The sequence below is a fragment of the Poecile atricapillus genome, chromosome 3 (genome assembly GCF_030490865.1).
Source record: "Poecile atricapillus isolate bPoeAtr1 chromosome 3, bPoeAtr1.hap1, whole genome shotgun sequence".
NCBI lineage: Eukaryota > Metazoa > Chordata > Aves > Passeriformes > Paridae > Poecile > Poecile atricapillus.
Window position 1 is genome coordinate 37,197,739 of NC_081251.1, and position 18,852 is coordinate 37,216,590.

Sequence of the window (18,852 nt, forward strand, 5' to 3'; positions counted from 1 at the left end):
TCCTCTTTTCCACATTTATCACCTCTTTCAGCCTATGCTCCTGTGCAGAGCAGTCCCAGCTCAGTCCCTACACTCTTCAAAGATATTATATTTATACATACGAGGAATACAAAGAAAGGAAAAGACGAAGTAAGAGAACACTGTTTATTTCTAGAGAGATAAAAAGGAATAGTAAGTGCCTTTAGCCAGCAGGGTATATAATAGTTGACCTCCTGCATCCTGCCTTTGATTTTCTCCTCATCACAATCATCTCTTGTTGGCTAATTCCCAGCATTTTTCCCTCAGGCTGGCAGGTTGGCATGGATGGTTAGCAGCTGCCAGTATTTCTCCTCCCTGTCAGCTACGAGCCATGCTAATGTTAGATGCCTGGCTCAGTCCCACCCAGAGTGCTGCTGCATGCCTTCGCTTTCCAACATGCTCAGCTTTTGCCAGCCTTGAATCCCACATCCGAGGTCCTGTCCTGCCTTTCTCCCTGCAAAGCTTAACCAACCGTGTGAGGGAGTTAACCCACGCCAGCCGAAGAAGCAGATTTCACAGTACTAGACCCTGCAGTGAAAAGGCAGGTTTTGCAGCAGTGATGGAGAGAGAAAGTGGAGGAATTCAGCCTTCGGTGTGTGCTTAGATCTACTTTGAACATCATTCTCTTAACAGCAAAGGAAAGAGCTGTGTGGATAAATCCCACAACCTCATCCTAAAAGAGATGCTGCTTCCTTTTGCCCCTTGGACAACTTGGACACCACAGATAGCTCAGTTTAATCCTTCTGGAAGCAAACATTCCCAGCAGACAGTCCATTGCACTAAAACGGTCACCACTCTGCAACAGATTCAAGAAATTTGAGGGCTACAGGTAAAACTAACCAACTTACTGGAGAAGCATGTTTCTAAAAGAACACAAAGGCTGGTATCAGACCAGTGCTAAAGAAAGCCTGGTCTGCTGTGTCAGAAGACCTTTGTTTGGCTTCATCTGAGAGGAAGGATTTGGTGCACTCATGGGTGGAGAAAGTGTTTTTCAAATGTAAGCCCCTAAACAAAAAAAAAATGCAAGTAGGGTTGAGAACCTCTATTTCTAACCTGTAGGAATCTAATGCCACTGACGAGTTTTACTTGTTGCTGTTTCTATTTCTGTCTTCTCACCATTTAACTGCACCCTCAGCTTTCAAAAGACTGAGTGAAAAAGGTGTTTGCACAGATGATGCTCCACTGCCCAGTGCAGTGCCCAGCTTTCAGCCTGCCCATGCAGACTCGCTGTGCACTTCCATTAGCAGAGTTAGGCAGGTAATAATAGCAAATAAAAAGCCCATTTGATGAAGGACTGGCTCCTTCTCAAGTAAAGCTGAGTACCACTACAGCATGAATGACTCAATCATCTACTCAAGAGCTATTACTTGCAGCGATGAAGCAATGTTAATTGGATAACGGCCTGCTGCCAGCTAATATTGGCATGACCTACAATACCCCTGGCTGACAGCCGTGTCTCTCTCCATCACACCTTTTTTTGTAATCTGGATGGGAAGTGGAAACCATTAAAAAAGCGTCATAAGTGCCATTTAACTTCTTATCATAAATTAAAAACTTAATTAAGTGCCTTGTTAGAGGAAGGAAGACCAGTTTTTGTGATTAAATAAAACAAAACAACAGTTAGGGGTATGGAGTGAATAACCAACTTTACAGCTTCAAACTCAATTCTCTGAAAGTACTAACTCTGGGTTGCATTTAAGAGCACCTGCTAGAGGAAAACAGCATTAATTGCTGAAAAAAACCCCAGGTTAAAAGCAGGCAAGGTTCTAGTTGTTTGGCAAAACTGCACATGAAGAAAAAAGCACATAAGTTAAGAGCTAATGGGGCGCTCTTATTAGCTGTAGGTTAGCTGGAACACTCCATTTCCCTAACTTGCTCTGAGGGCTGATAGCTCACACACCACGGCCACATCTGAGCCCTTGCTATTATGCAGCTGTTCTGCGCAGCTTGTCTACAAACTGAAATATGCTGCCCTAACAAAAGGTGTGGTACAAAATCAAATTACCAAGGCCAGCACAAAAGGGTTTATGGAAACTCTCCAATCAGTGCAGAATCGGCTCCATACTGACTTTGTTTAAGTTGATCAAGAAAAGGTTTGAACTGAGGCACATTAAGACATGCTTGAACTAACCTGAAATGTCTAACACAAGGTTTTGCAGTGGTTTAAAACCCTCTAAAGCCGACTAGTCCAAATTTTGTGTGTGCACGAAGTCTCCCTACTGAAATGACTGGTGTATTGTAAAGACTGCTCTCGCTTGTAACTGGATATAAACAAGAAATAATGTGAACAACATCTGTTCCCTGTTTAGCTAGACAACAGTTAACAATGTCTGGCTGCCATATTAACAAAATGACCCCAACATGCTACAAAGTAAAAAAAAAAAAGTCTGCAGTTTAGACTTCAGAGGCAGATTTACTGCTTTGAATAATCAAAAATAAGTTCTTTTCTTTGATGTCAAGCTTCCTCACACCAACATAACATGAATGTAAAAGCTTTATATATAAAGCTTTATCCAGCTCTGACATCAAACCTTTGAGAAATAATAGTAACAACAATGCCCTTTCTCCACAATGTACTTCAGCAGTTTTCAAACTATGCTCGAATTTAACATACAATGTTTGTGTGGTTGACTTAAAAATAGCTCTGTGAATTTATGAGCAATTGTCACCTTCAGAAAAGTTTTGAGCTTCTTTATAGAAGACTGTATTTAAAAATTATTTTCAGTATCTATTTTTCTATAATATTATATACCAAAATAAATGGTCTCAAAGCACGAAAAAAGTAGTTGCTCAGGATATTCACTTTCAACTTTTGTTTGAAATTTTTCCACTGGAGGAATAACCCCCTGCATGACAGAGTAAGTCAGTTTTCACAGATACCTTAAGAAATATTTCATTGCTGACAGAGCTCTGCAGACCACAGACTGAAAACAGTAGCCTTGGGAAGCGTCTTTAGCTAGTGAACCAAAGATGACCCTGCTAACTTCTTTAAATGCAATATAACCAAGGCGGTGTTTCCTCTGCTTTATCAGCTTTTAAAAACCAGGACTGTTTCAGTTCCTCTTGCAGGGAGCTCTGGCGCTGTTGGAAGCACTTCCCGTATCTCTGCACAGGCACCACCAAAGCGCCCAGCGCTGTGAAGCTGAGCAACGCCAGAAGCAGAGATGTGCATCTCAACCAAGGGCTAACTGAGAACTAGGGAGGTGCATCAGGCAGCTCTCCTTATCCAAGTGACTAGCTTTTGTGAGGAAACTATTTAGCTGAACACCTCACACACAGCCATTCCAGTAAAGTAGCCACAGAGAAAACTAAGATTCAATGTGTTTAGCAGCAATGAATTTGCATATGGGATAATATCTGTACAAGTAAACATTGGTAACTGTTGTTATCTCCTTTAATAGGTCAAGAGAGTTCTTTTCCAGGATGAGAAAGTCAAAGCCCTGGTACTCTGCTACTAATAGAAGGACAAAGTTGCAAAGTAGCAGTGTTGGTGTTGGGTAAGGCATGACAATTTCAGAGTTCTTGGAAAAACCTTAAGAACTAGATTCACTACTTCTGCAACTCCATGAGCTTCACTGAAGCTGTAAGAGCAGCCAGTGTGTAACCCTATGTCACATAAATTTTTTGATCTTTCATTGAGATACATTCTAAAATGTAAAACTTCAAGACTTCAGTTATTCAAAGAGGATTCACTTAAATAGAAATAATTTATTATTGAACTGGAGGATTTTTTTTTAGACAGCATCTCATTAAAAAACACATAGAAAGACAAACCTTTATATTTTAAATCTTTAGTGTCATATTAACATAGGACCAGGTGACCAAGTGCAGACACATCATGACCCTTCCACTGGCCTGCAGCTCAGCACCTCACTGTTGCTAGATTTAGAAATCTTCTAATTTCCAAACTACTTTTACTGAAAGCCAGTTGAAACCAACCAATGCTTGAGCCAACAGAGTCTTTTAGCATTAAACAGAAATTCCTCCTCAGCTGTTTCAGCTCCTCTGCCAAACTAGAGCTGCAGCACATCTCAGTTGTCACTGCAGCAGTATGAACTTGCCATGGTCCTTTCTTCTCCTTTAGGCCTGGCTCATTCTTCTGAACATCTCTGTCACTCTTCTACATGCTTATTTGAATTTCAATTGCTTTTCTTAACTTAACAGGACCTGAATTATACAGAGGTTTCACTAAGGCTTCGTAGAAAAGCTCTGATAGTCTCCTGCCATTTCACACCTGTGCAACCTTAGACATGTTTTGTCACCTCTCTGCTCTTTCCCTTGTTTTGTGATGAGAAAGCCATGTGACACTGACTGAGACTTGATTCTTCCGCTGGAAATTATTAGTGGACACTGCAGAATCAAAGTGTGCATCCTAGCGCATCCTCTGCGATATCTCTGAACTCCTATGCAAAATGTCTGGGTTCAAGTGTCTTCATGAGTAATAATCAGTGTCAGGACTCATGAAGTCACAGCCAGTGACCTACTTCTAATTCTCTCCAGCTTGTGCTGTGACAATATTACAACACTGCTGAAGTCTCTGGAGAAACTAAACCAGAGGGGGAAAAATATTGTGTGACACTTTGGGACCTGTCATCATTTAAAAACACACCAAGCCTCTTCCAGGGCACTAAGCAAATGATGGTGAAAAAAGCCTTCTGTATTCCAGAGTGTATTCTCCCTGAGTGACTTCTTCGCTGTGCCCTGGGTACAATTGCCACCCTTCTGATGCCACCCTTCCCATCCAGGGACACTGGGCAGGCAGTGCTGAGGCAGCAGGTGATGGCAGCCCTGGCCATCTGGCACGCACCTCCCCTCTGTGGGCAGCAAATCCACCAGCACGCCCTACAGTAGCTGTGCTGTCACGGCTGTAAGGAAATTACAGTGGGGGTGGAAGCCAGCCAGTGAGATTCTGTGATAAAATAAAGTAAACTTTCCAGTGAGGTATGTGTTTTCTACGTCCCTGGGCCTCCTGCTGTGGGAACCACGCTGCATGACAAAACCTCCACTTTTTGACAGACTCTGTTCATGGTTTCTCGGTGGAAAATACAGTTAGATCCCAAACTCTTTATGAGGGGAGCTGTGAGGAAGCCAGTCAGTGCAGGAGAGGGGAAAGAAGTGGAATAAAGATATGAGCTACCAGAGAGGGGTGGACAGCAATGAAACTCCTAACAACATGACAGCTCAAATGATTTTTCAACAATAACCTGCCATGTACCTGTCATATCACTCCTTCCAAATTTCCTGTCTAGAAGAGCAGAGGAATATCAGGGTCCTAATACTGTCCTGAATGAGGCTATGGTAATGAAATGTTTGGGTACAATTCCTTCAGCAGCAGTGACAAAGGCAAGCTGAAGCGTCTTATAACTTTGCCTCCATCATAACGCTGGCATGGTGTGAACATGTCCATCCTTCAGTGAGGTGCAACCCACCCAAACACAAAAAGCACATTCTGAGCCGTGCTGGGGCAGCCACTGACACCTGTGCCACCCTCCTTTTGGCCACCCCAGCAGACCACAGAGGTTTTCCTCAGCACGTGGGAGGAAGGAGCACGTTGTTATGGTGGGGGCACGGTGACATACTGTACCTCCTCCGGCAGGCTGACCACCAGGTCATTTTCCGTCTGCCCAACCAAGGCCTGCAAGAAGTACTCGCTGCAGGCAGCCAGCACAGCCCGGTGGGCGCGGAACTCCTTCCCCTCCACGATCAGCGTCACGTCACAGAGAATGTCCTGCTTCCGCTGGTCATTTAAGCAGAGGAGAATATTGGTACAGTGCACCGTTGACTCATACACATACATGGGGGAGTCAGTCTTCTCATCCACAGACATGCCGTTCACACCCTGCAGGGCACAAGGGAGAAGAAAGCACAAACAAGGTGGTGAGGAGCAGCACGGTCCCTGGGTGAATGCGGTCTGGTGAGATTCAGCCCAATATCCGGACACCTCAAGATCACAGCCAAGCAGCCCATTAATGCTTAAATCCAAGTTCCTAGGGAAAGATACCATGATTGATACTGGTTTGATGCCACTAGATTTCACCCTGTCATGCTTGGATTACCTACTTGCCCCACCAACTTCCCCCCTCAAAACCAAAATAGAGTTCAGACAGACTGCAAAGTGCTTTTCTTCAACCACCTACTATGCATCTCCAATTTCCAATTTAGTAATGGCAATAACATGGGGACACTGGAAATTTTAGAAGATTTTAGAAAAAAAAAAAAAAAGCTAGAGTGACTGTTGGGTTTTCTAATGGTGAAAAAAAGGGCTTTGGACTTGCTTCTGATATTTTCAGATCAAAGGGAAAAACCCCTCAAACCCCTAAGTCTATTCTCCAGCAGACTGAGAGCACTACACAGTCACACTGAGGACCTCAGCTCAAGTAAAAGGCAAGGTGGAAATGTACCTGACAAAGGCAGGCCACTAACTACAGCAACTTAATTTCTCAATCAGAATTTTAAGCCTTAAGAGGGAGAGAAAGGTATTTAGCAGCCCCAGAAGAAATCTGTTCCCATGTATGGCTAAAGCAATATGCCTTCATTAGTGGCTTAATGACATTTATAGAAGAGTAGATCTTCCTGAATCCCAAACCCACAGACCCAAAAAATCTTTTTGGGTACAAAAAATCCGTTGACCAGAATGGATGTTCATCCTGCCTGCAGGTCTCCTCCTTCTGACAGCAGAGCAGAGGTTGGAATTATGTCAGACACCCCTTACACAGCCATTTCTACTATCTGAGTCAGGGAAATTCTCTGCTGATGTTATGCAGTTTCTGACACATGTAGGACTGGCAAAGCCTCTGAAAATGGCCACTGGATTTGCAGTGGTGATGGTGGAGGGAAACAGCTCCCCCCAATACCCCACACTGCATGAACCCCCTTTGCACTTGAACACATTGGAGTAATTAATTTACCCAAAACATTTTGCCCAGCATTAGACTGAGTCCTCTTTGCATTATTTTCCCATTTCAACTTCTCCAAGTAGGAAGGTGTAAAAGCCTGTGCTGTGACTGAACAGACTATGTATCCCAAACCAAACCTGCTTGTTTTCAGGCTTACATGGGGACAAGGATTATTTGTATGTGTTACTCTACCTGCTGTTGAAGGGAAAGTTGTGCAAATGCACAAACCTGCAGTACTTTTAAGGAATTATTTTTCCTTATTGAGAACAACTACCTTCTGAGAGGTAAAATTCGGAGGTATCAAGGGTTAAGGGTAAGATGATGATATTTTTGTACAGTACTGCTGCACTGTAAATATCTGACTACTGTATCAAGTAAAAGCAAAATTCCTCCTCTGCTACCTTTTAACGTGGATCATTGCAGCATTCTCCTTTGCTAGTGCAATATACAGGCACTTCACTAGACACGACTTCAAACTATTTCTCTTGCTGTGAGTTCAAACGAGCTTACCATTTTCCTACAGTGCCCTTTGAAAGACACTAATCATCTAGACAAGAATGGACTTAAGAGGACACACTTCTTACTTATATTGACTAAACTTCTCAATGGTAACTTCATCTTCCCACCTTTATTGAGAGTATTTTTAAGCCAGTGGCTATGATGACTGTACAAAATAGGTATTTTTGCCAACAGCACAAAACTGTAATATTACTGGAAGTCCTAATGGAGTGCTTACAGATTCTCTTTTACTGGTATTTTCAATCTTTATGCTGACTCATGCTACACTTCTGAGCACTCAGCTGAAATGTGTATATGAACAGAGAAAAAAACACAACCAAGCAACACAAATTAGCCCTTCAACAACTTATCTAGAGAGAAGATACATAGCTGCTAATTGATCTGCATACAGGCAGGGGAGAGAGACACTTCGGGGGGTGAGTTATACCAGCTGGATTTCTTAACCAGAAAAAAAATAAAGAAATTCTCTGTATAAATTGAGACTAATGAGAAGAATTGACAGCAATCATGTTATTAGCACTCCACCAAGGTAAAAGAGAAAATAACATTAGCTCATCTCACAGGTTTCTGTATAACTAAACTCTGATGCTAATGATAGCACTATAATGATGTTCTAAGTGGTCACTCTTGCATGCTATGAAATGAAAGAGTTTACAAGAACAATCTAGTGGGAAAACCTGAGAGTTGCAAATGACAATGCAAAGGGGAAAGCAGTAAGCTTTTTTTTCCCTTTATTTTCCAGGCATGTCTTATGCCTGTAATATCTCAGATGACGAAAAAAAAGACAAGAAACCCGAAACCTGGCAGATAATGAACAGAACATCCATTATATTTTCAGTGCCTTAGAAAAAACCCACCAAACCCCGGCTAGCCCGAAATTGCAATCCTCTCTTACAGTAATAGTGCAATCTGTGTGAATCAAACCCTGAATTACTTGGTTACTAATTAGTAATTTCTCACTTTTTAACTACAGCTCTCATCAAGTGTGTTTTTTTTTAAAAATTGCTGCATGTGCTGTGAAGTGCTGAAAATACCATGGTGTATTTCCCCGCTGGTGAGCAAGCCTGCCTTCTCTGCTAGGAAACCTCACCAGGATAGTCCTGAGGTGCTGGGGCTGTGAACTGCACCATCCTCTCCAGTGGATCCCTACCTGTGCTCCTGGGAAGGACCTCCACCCAGCCTACTGTTGTAGACTCCAGGGGCTTCCTGAAGGTGGATCCACGCCATTTGCCTTCCCACAGCCACTGAGAATTCACGTGGATGCCCTGTCCGGCAGCTGCAATCTCAGCCTTCCACAGACTTCCCCCTGAGCATGCCCCTGACCGCTCTAGGAAGCACCCCGAGCCCTGCATTGCGCACAGGGAAACCGGGGCTGGGCTATGGCACAGGACCACCTATTTATCAGCTTTTAATGTTTCAACACAAGTGATTTACAGTCTTTCCTTTTCCACGATCTGCCATCGACCACATGACCTCCAGACATGAGGTGTTTCCTCTCCAAGAGGGCTTTATCCTGCAGGAAAGGTGCAAGATGGTGAAACCCTTCACTGGGAAGTATATTGTTCATTTTCACAGGGAAAGGGTTTAGAGGGCAAAGCAAAAAGGTCACTGTAGGACTTTGGCATGTAGTAGCACGAAAATTAGCAGAATTCAACTCTTTTTTTTCCTCTCTCCTTGGAATAAAAAGACCCAGGGATCTGGTATTATCTCTGAACTCTGAGGCAAGCTGGGCTGCAAGCCGTTTACACAGTGCTAATTCAAACTGCATCATTTTTTGCTGAATTCAGTATTATGCTGAGTTTGCAGAACCTTATTCATGGAAATCATTGCTACACACTTGGTATTTCTTCAAACCAAAAAGGGAATGTCTCAGCAAGCCTTTCTCTGGCTCAAAAGAACATGCTGTGCATTTGTTTGCATATAGGTCACCATGCTGCCAGAAAAAGCCTCTATGAAACAAAAGTTTCCAGAAACTGGCACTGACTATTGTGGGCAAGGAAAGCACCATTGAAACCGAGCCAAAAAAGTTGCTGGTAAAGGCCAGCAACTGCAGTGAAGTGAACTGAAAGGTTGCTTACACGTTCCTTCCACGGTGATGGGTGGAAGATCCCACCAAGCCCTTCCGCATGGGCAGCATGGAGGAAGCATACAAAACCTCGGAAGACCAAAAATGTTGCTCATGGAACATCCAAATCACTCTGGCTTGCAGCATGCTGTCTGTACTGGCTGGCGCTCATCCAAAACTCTCCAGGAACTCATAAACACATTGACTGAGCTGCTACCAAAAATACATTACGTATCACAAAAACACAACTCCTGCCTCACAGGACTGGAGCACAGGCAATGTAGTGTCTGTTTTTAAAGGGAAACACGAGGGGAGAAAAAAAATCTTATCAAGACACACCAGAAAGTCCTGCATCAGAACTGGGCTAATTATGTGAAAAGGTAAATCTCTATCATGGCAGAGCTACAGAGCACTTAACCCGGCAAATTATCATCGTGACAAAGCAGCATGGCTTCTGCAGAGGGAAGTCATGTCTCTGATGGGCTCTTTCAGAATTCCTGAAGTGTGTCAAATTAGCAGTGAGGAACACTGGTACCTGTAATTAGTGTTGACTTTCAGAAATTCTTTGACAAAACCTTTAGAAATGGCTGTTAGAGAAACTCAATTGTCATGAGCTGAGAAGTTGCATCAGACTGGAAATCACTTAGGATAAACTGTATTCAACAGAGGAGGAATGCAGGGACAACTTTCAGCAGGTTAGTAGTGAAATTTCTCCAGAAACTGGCTTACACCTGGCTGTGTTCATGCTGTTCAACATGCCCGAACTTCTCTGATCTCTGGAGCTACAGCAAGGTTGAGAACACTTAATTCTTGGATGGCACACTGCCTGGCTGTACATAGAGAGTCCTCACAGCAGCCTGACACTCCTCCTGCAAGGTCAATGACACAGCCAGACACTGGGAACAATTTGAAAAAACAGAGGTTTAGACAATGTAAGGAAAATCTGAGGAACAGGCTGCCTGGAGAGGCTGTGATACCTGACCATTGAAATGAACCAAAACAGTACCACATCCTCATAGCAGGATGGTTGTTTATTTTTTCCTTGAGAGATTTCATTGCAATAAACCATATGTACAACTGACCACTGCTGTGTGTTACTGGGCAGAGAATTCACTGTATGTGTAAAAGGATAATAAATATCCTAATAAAAATATCCAGAGCCACATAAGTGAGAGAGTAAGTTTACATGGGATGAATATTTACATGCTGCAGCATGTATATTTCAGAGACAAGATTCCACGGTCCAACAAGTGTGCTTGTATTACTCATCCTTCCTGAGCTACTAACCACTGCAAAACAAAGAAACAAATTATTTGATGGATGTCAACATAGATGAAACCCCAAATCTATTGCTTCCTGGACCTCCTCACCCCCTGTGTCCCAAGCTGCAGGAGACAGAAATGGACATGCCGCCTGGTGCTCCCCTTTCTTGAACAGGAACTGAAGTTGTGCAGGACCAAGTTGTTGAAGACAAGCAGCAGAAAACATTTGTCCAAAGATTACATGTGGTGGGTGCCACTAACACCTGGAAATCCCTCTCCCAATGGCTCTAGCAGAGCAGTCGGTTTAGGACATGAGAAGCCATACGATGCTAAATTCAACTCATAAAAGGTATCTAAACTGCAGCAGAAGCATCTTTGTAGTCTGTCCATGGCAAGCCACCAGCAAGGATGGGGGAAAAGAGGGACCTAAAGGCATCATCTCATCCTGCTCCTTGTATACTAGGCAATGTGAACAGGACATCACATCTACAACAGTGCGTGGAGGACTCCCAACAACTTCCCTGCAAAGGCCTAAAAAGGTTTATCAGTCTCTCATTATGCCTGAAACGCTACATTTTAATACAGAAGCCAACAGGTAACAGAGTGAGTCCTCATTTAGGAATTGCAGTACTTGACTTGGTGTAAAATGAACCACAGGTTTTGCTTGGAAGTGTCAGCTGGAGATGACATTTTATGTCCTGCTACGGAAGGTGACTCCCAAATTTCTCTTTATTGTGTTAAGAAACGATCAATACTGAACTGGGAGTATTTTTAGTTCCAGTTCACATTCTCTCAATCAGCTGCATTAACAGAATCTTAGGAACAATTTGAAGTGGTCAGTTTGAACACATTGAAGGCTCTTTGGCCAGCAGTAGCTGGAGTCTGCATTACAGATTTGCACATAAACATCTCACAGTATTTCTGTTCAATGAGATTCAAGCAGAGAATGTGAAAAAATGCTCTTTTGTTCTGAGGTTTTCTGTTATTTTTTCCCCTCCTAACAATTTAGCAAAAGGTACTCAGAAAAAAAATGGGGAGAATGATGATGAAATAATGAAAAAAAGTTGAGAGCAACTTGTACTTCTGACAATTGGCAGCAGAAGCACATCAGACTTGACAGTTTTTAGAGATAAACATGCACTGTTTTTAAGTGGCAAGTGGGAGGAAAATAATTTTCCAGGCTTCCTTCCCCATCTCCTAATATATTTCTATGAAAAGACTAGTTTTGTGTAATCAACACTTTGTTTTTAAAGAAAGTTATCAATAACTGACACTTCAGAGCTCCTAAAATGACCATGCTTGTAACTGGTTATTGCGATCTCTCAATTATAGCTATAACAACAAAGGATATGATTATATTGTCACTGCTTTCCTTTAAAAAGAAACTATTGAAAGGCCTAATGATTAATTCACCATTTTTGAGAGCTCATTGTAATGACAGCAGACTATATACAAAGGTCTCTTCAGTGAGCCCATTATTCAATTAATAAATGCTGAATACTGAGCAGTCACAGTCACATGAAACTCCCAAGAATTGTGTGAATTTTTAACCAATTAATTATCAATTACAACATCATAAAACACCAGCACAAAAATAGAAACAACGAAATTTAATTATAGATTATTCTTCTTAGTTGCCGCAAATACTATACAAGACTGATTTTGATTAATAATTCATACAGCAATAAAGTATCAGGAAAGATAATTATACTGTGCCACAATTCTCACACTGATTTCTGTAATTACAGATTACAACAGTGTTAGCAATTTAAAAAGGTTAGGGAGCAGTAGTAATTTGCTATGTCATCCTCAGCAATATTAATGTCTTCTTCTCTGAGCACCCCAGATAATTGAAAATAGACTTGCGGGCCGCCAGGCTACATGGACTTTCCTCCTGCCAAACATACTGCGGGTGCCGGGGCCATTAGCAAGATTGTCTTAAGAAATGAACTTTTCACATTGATCAAGTAGCTTCTGCTGTAAAGCAGAAGGTACACAGACAACTGGAAAAGACACTGAAGAGCATTCCTGGCCAGCAGCTGCGGATGTGCTGCTCCTGAGAATGACGGCTGGTGCTCCAGACCAGAGCGCCTTGAAGGACTTTCACTGGGCTCTGAGTGGGAAGGGGACAGCTGAGGGAAACCCAGGGAGAATTTAACCATAGGCCTTCTAGACAGGCAGGTCTGGCTGGGCACACAGCAGGGCCCTGCAGACATTTGCTAACATCTCCTAAAAGCAAGAATTCCTGTTGCTGAGGAGGCCGCATGGCTCCAACACATGGAGTGTCCACAGTCCAGGGAGCACCCTTGGAATTGCTGAACAGCTGTAGTGGTTCAAGGGTCACAAACTGGTCCCCCATGAGTTACACCACAGGCAGTGAGCAGAAGCATCAGTGCCTGGGCTGGCTGCAGGGCTGGGCCATGAGCCCCATTTCTGTATGGCAAGCTTCACATGGATTCCAAATGCAGATGAGAATACTGGAAATTCTTTCCTTAGTTAAACTGACAGGAACAGGGATATATCCTGCAGACTGTGGAATGGCTGTTTTTGAACAGATTATTTGTCATCACAGTGTAGAGGCTTTGATGTTGGAAGTAAATCCCACTGCAAAGTCACTCACTGCTTTTCTTATACTGGTCCTAGACCCTACAGCACAACTGGATAGATATTGTGCACAAAAAAAACAAAACTAAGGACTCTGATCCTGCAGACCCTTAAACAGAATTGCTGTCATTAAGTATGACTAATCTGTAGTGTTTTGGTTACTCATAATGGTTTTGCTATTGGCAGAATGCACACAATACAAGCAAAAATGTACTACAGCTTCATGTCTACACTGAATCTCTTTCTTTTCTTAAGTTCTGTCAGGACGCCTGTAGTCTCCGTGATGAATGTTTATTTAAACCCCAGGTGTCTACTCTAAAGAAATTGTGCTTCAGGTTGTTCAGAGACTGGTACCATAAGGAAGCAGGGATTCCCAGTGGAGGTTGCTTTGAAGAGGCCAAACAGATTTATGTTCCTTATCAAGATAAAACCTATTTCTTCACTTCAGAGGACTGTGTTGTTATTGTTTCTTGAGAGAGTAACCCAGATGAACAAGGTAATGAGAGCTCACATTCTTTAAGGACTTTAGTTAACATGCAAATAATGTTTACACACAGTACATGCATTGACCTATACATTCTATACAGGCCTACTAGACAAAGTATACGCATGAATATTTTTATGACTCAGTAGAAATTATATAATTATGCTACTAATTTTCCTACACTGAGTGAGTCAGGCTTAGTTTAATATGCATTTTCAGTGTTCTGTAAATAAACTGATGATGCCCTCAGGAAAGAGGCATGGTAGATGTGTGGGGGAAGACAGATTCATAGAATGGTTTGTGTTGGAAGGGACTTTAAAACACATCTAGTTCCAAACCCCTGCTGTGGGCAGGGACACCTTCCACATAGACCAGGTAGAAAAACAGGAGGAACAACACAAAAACTCTCCTCTATCCTTGTTTCTCAGAAGCTACTTAACTGACATATATGAACATGGAAAGTAAGAAGCACAGAACCCTTTCCTGATAAAATCTCCTCTCACAGCTTTCACATTGCTCTTTACAGCAGTTGGCTACGGTGAAGGGGACTGGAACTAACTCTGCTACTCAAAATAGCTTATTCAAAGCAGAATGGGGAATGCCCAACACTGAAACACTGCCAGGAAACCACCAAGCACAACAAACAACATACTATGTTCTTCTGAAGTAGTTGATGGTTTCAGGTCCTTGGGTAAAAGACAAAACCTTTTGGACTGTTCTTGGGTGAGCTGGATTGCCAGATTAAAGAATCTGAGAGGGAAAAATGAAATTGTGATTGTTTTTTTATTTTGCCTTCCAGCTTGGTAAGCTCTCTGAAAAAGTTTAAGTTCTCCACACAAACAGGGGCTGGAAATTCTGGCAAAGACCCATTGTTTTAAATGAGTATTTGGGGGTTTTGCTTGAGGAGTGATACAGTTTTATGGCTTCCCCCTTTTTCCTAAACCTTTAAATTATTTATGTGTACCTGTGTGGGCATATGTGTACATATAACTCACACTGCAGAAATGCCATCTGAAATTATGGAATTGCAGAAGCAAAAATGGTTTGTCAAGTGTCCAGGTCATCTGCCAGGATGACAATACCTCAGGATAGTAAAGAAGGTGACTGTATTTGACATCTCTTTTGTTAATATGACCATGAGAACAAAGGCCCACCTGATATTACCCTATTGCCACCAAAGTTTGGAAGCTACAAATTATGAATAACAGCACTGTGCAGCTCCTTTTAGCAGCCTTTGAATGTCAAAGAATTATGCTAGCAAGTTACTTGAATAAAAGTTTTTAATTTCCTTTATGTTCTATTCTCAAGTTTAAAGCTCTAGTGGAATTCATTGCCGAAGCTCTGTACTTGAAATTTTAGTTGCTATAAATGAGCATTGTTTTCACTTAAAAAAAAAAGAAAAAAGAAACAAAGAAAAAAAACAACTACCAAAAAAAAAAACAAACAAAAAAGCAAACGGAAAGTTCTCTCAAAATATTTTTTTTTCTTTACTAAGCTGTATTAATTACTGCTTTTCCAGCCTATCTGCAGAACTGGTAGAAGCAGTTTTATTTGCTTGAGAGGCTATGGCCAAAACCACTGTGAACATCTTTGACTATGCATGTCGCCCTGAAAACTCAGCTTCTGAGCTTGCTGACATAGTTTTCTAAGGACTTTTCCAGGACAGTAACTATAAACATAAATATGTGTACATTCTTTCTGTTACACGTCTTGTGATGGGCATCTCTCATGGCCAGTGCAGTGAGAAAGTGTTATCCTGACCATCCAATCCCTGGCTGTGGTCAGAAGCCTATAAATCCTGGGAAGAAAAATAAACTTTCTCTTTCTTTCACCACACCTCGACCTATGTCCGTGTGATCTATTCATCTTCAGCCGCAACATATGCATATTGCAGAAGCTGTGAAAGCAACCCAATCCCATTTTCTCTTGTCATACTGCATAGCTGTTATGGGAAAAATCTGCTCTCTTTGTTTTACCACCTAAAATGCAAGTTTTTAATCTTTGTTGCAAGTTAGCAGGTAGTCAAAACATCCTTTATCCTTTCCTGGGACACAAACTGGCATGTCCTTTGGAGCGCGTCTGTTGTGATTAATGTGTGAAGAGCAGGGACGCATGCAGTAGGTCACTGGGTTAAATTTGGGACAGACTTGTGCAGGGTGTGACTTTGCACCTTCTGCTCTTGGGAAAGAATACAGGTGTTGCCTTCTCTTTGAAGAGTGGGCCACTGCCTGCCAGTGCAGTGTTTTCCACAACCAAAGGGATACCAACTATAATGTTCTCCCTTGAAAACTGAAGGAAAAAAAAATGTTTCTTTACAGCTAGATCGTAGATTTTTGACTAATCTAAAATTAAGTAACTAAACAAATAAATAAATATTTTCCAGTGACTACTGCATTAGGATCCACAGATTTACACATATGAATCTTGGAAGTACTATCAATACGTGCAAAAAACCCCAATTTTCACATGTTTTTATAATGATCAAATGATCAGAAGATGACTGAAATGACTATTTAGAAACTCAGAGCAAGTGCCAAGGGATACCTGGATTACACCAAAGGGTTCTGACTGTGGTTTTGATCTTGCAAAGACCCGAGAATTGCCGTTTTGTTATCAGAAGGTTTAAGCAGGAGTTGCAAGCCTTCCCATTATTCTCAGAGTCTGACATATACCTAGATGCCTATTTAAAGTCCCTTTATCCATGGACTGGCTCTAATTCTAATTCTGGAACTTGACTGCCTTTCCTGTAGCAGACAATAAATCATCCCATGGAGAAAGGTGCATGGAAAGCAATCAGTTCTACTGCCAATACCTACCAGACCACAGCCAAGGTAAGGAGAGGATGTGAGACAAAAATGGACACTTGGTCTCAGTGCAATTGCAGTCTGAAGGAGCCCAGAGAAAAAGAAAAGATTTGATGTATTTGGGTACTCGTTATGAGGGTATGTAAAGCCAACATAGCATCTGCAGCTGTAGTTTCTTATAGGACTGCAAAGCCAGAAGGCAAACACAGGCTTTCCTTCCCCTGTAAGATCCAGAGTAGCTTATGAAATGGTCTTTGCCATTGGTAAAGAACGAGGGATTAAAGCTACAAAGACTGCTATAAGAAGAACTTGGATGTTATCTTTGTTTGAGAATACTTGCATTATTTGCTGAGCTTTTTATGAAGCTTTTTGAAGCTTGTTTTTTTTCTTTACCCCCACAGAACTACAATGTACTCAAACACACTTAAAGCTACAAAAGCCATCAAATCAAATCAAATAGGAGATTAACACCCCAAACCCAAAACTAAGCCACGCTTTATCCCAGGGAAACAGAGTGGCTTGATTATTTCTGTTTGAAACTCTGTCATGGAAGTTTTAATCTCTGGGCATTCCTTATATGGTTCAGAAACCTGAAAGGCAGAAAGGACCCCATACTCTGACCTCTTAAAGGCAAATCAACTGCTGCCTTTATCACACAGACTTGCAATCCTGACAGAGCAAAGAAATCCATTGAGTTTTTTTTGACAAGCTCTCTCTTCAACTGTTACTGGAATTATACCTTTAGCCTCCAAGTTCTCTCTTGACAGACTCTGAAATAGCTGTTCCACTAGTTTGCCCTGGACTGACGTCAAGCTAAACCAGCCACCAGCTCCCCGGGACATCCCTTTTATCTTTCTGAAATATCGGAAATACAGTTGGCAGCCCTCCAATTTTCTGGAATTTCCCATTTCCCAAGATTTATTATAAATTACCAGCCACTTAACAGAGCTTTTCAGCTACTTCCTTTAAAATTCCTGGATGTAAAAGTTAGTAGGATATGAGAATGTTTAATTTCAACCACTCTTGCCTCCCAGATCCTCCTTTGTTATAAGCAGCAAACTTTCTCTTCTTTCCATATTACTGTACAGGATGGACATATCCTCTTCCACTGTTTCAAATACAAAAAAAAACGTGGGGAACACTTCTGCCTTTTTGATTTTCCCTTTTTGGATATTAAACTAATAAATGTTTTATCACGACTTGTATTTCTTCATTTAACCAGAATGGCTTCTCATTAGAGTAACTTTTTTGTTATTGATGGCAGTGTAAAATCCTAATTTTGAGAGCTGGCAGAATACTCTTCAACAATTCCCAGTGCGTTCAACGCTTTTTACTTTAAATGCAATGTTATGCCAACACAACAGATTCTAACTTTGGAAAACATCTTTTCCAATTCTGAGTACAGCGCATGCATAAATTCATAATCTCCTAGTAGATGATGTACTCTGATTGCACAAGGTCACTGTACGGGATTTGAGACCCCGTGATTCATGTTATTTAAGACTGTCCACAAATAGTACTGTTTGAAAAATTGCTTCCTTTCTTGCTTCATTTTCTCAGGCAACGAGTCACAAACACGTATTTTCCAGTCCATTTTCAAGAAAACCACTCCAACTGACAATCTTTTGGATTCCTGCTTATGTACCACTCTCTCCAATGCCTCTCCCATAATGTGAGAAACCTGGCTAATAAAATGTCAAACAATGTGATTCTTGTGCAATCCTAATGGTTTAGACTTACATATACTGGTTTAGAGTTACACCAGACTTACGTAAGGCTGGTTTGTGCGGTTGGGTATCCACTGATGTCACTCTCTCCCCCTATGGTTATTTACAGCCCCTGTCTGCTCATCTGTCTTCAAGGGGAATGTACTGTTGGTAGAGAAAGAGGCCACCAAAACCAGACACTCCCCACAGTCTCTGCAGACCTTAGTTCGGAGACCCACAAAATCCCAAGTCTTGTCCACCCTCAGCAGCATGATGGGTGCCACCTGCTGCTACTTCCTCTCTTTCCATTCATGAGGGGACAGACACTCTAGGACACCTTGGCTGTACCATACCTGAGGACAACACACAAGGAATTAGTGAGGACCCTGACTGCACAGTGGCAATCACCACTGCCACGCTACCTTCAGGACTGTGCCAGCTCTGCCCAGGGCTGTGTTTTGGGCAGCTGTGACCTACAGAAGCTTTGCCTAGTT

The 18,852-nt window shown here is 41.9% G+C and overlaps 1 protein-coding gene across 4 annotated transcripts in view; it reads right to left on the reverse strand.

The window, feature by feature from the left end:
• Positions 1 to 18,852, reverse strand: part of BACH2 (BTB domain and CNC homolog 2) — a 182,842-nt gene that overhangs the window by 39,081 nt on the left and 124,909 nt on the right. For 2 of the 4 annotated variants that reach the window (XM_058836054.1, XM_058836056.1), the window contains one exon: positions 5,603 to 5,857. In XM_058836054.1, the coding sequence (XP_058692037.1) occupies positions 5,603 to 5,845 (243 nt within the window). In that variant the 5' untranslated portion in view covers positions 5,846 to 5,857. Of the gene's footprint in view, positions 1 to 5,597; positions 5,858 to 18,852 lie in introns of those variants that run through there. The other 2 variants (XM_058836058.1, XM_058836057.1) reach the window with 2 other exon arrangements.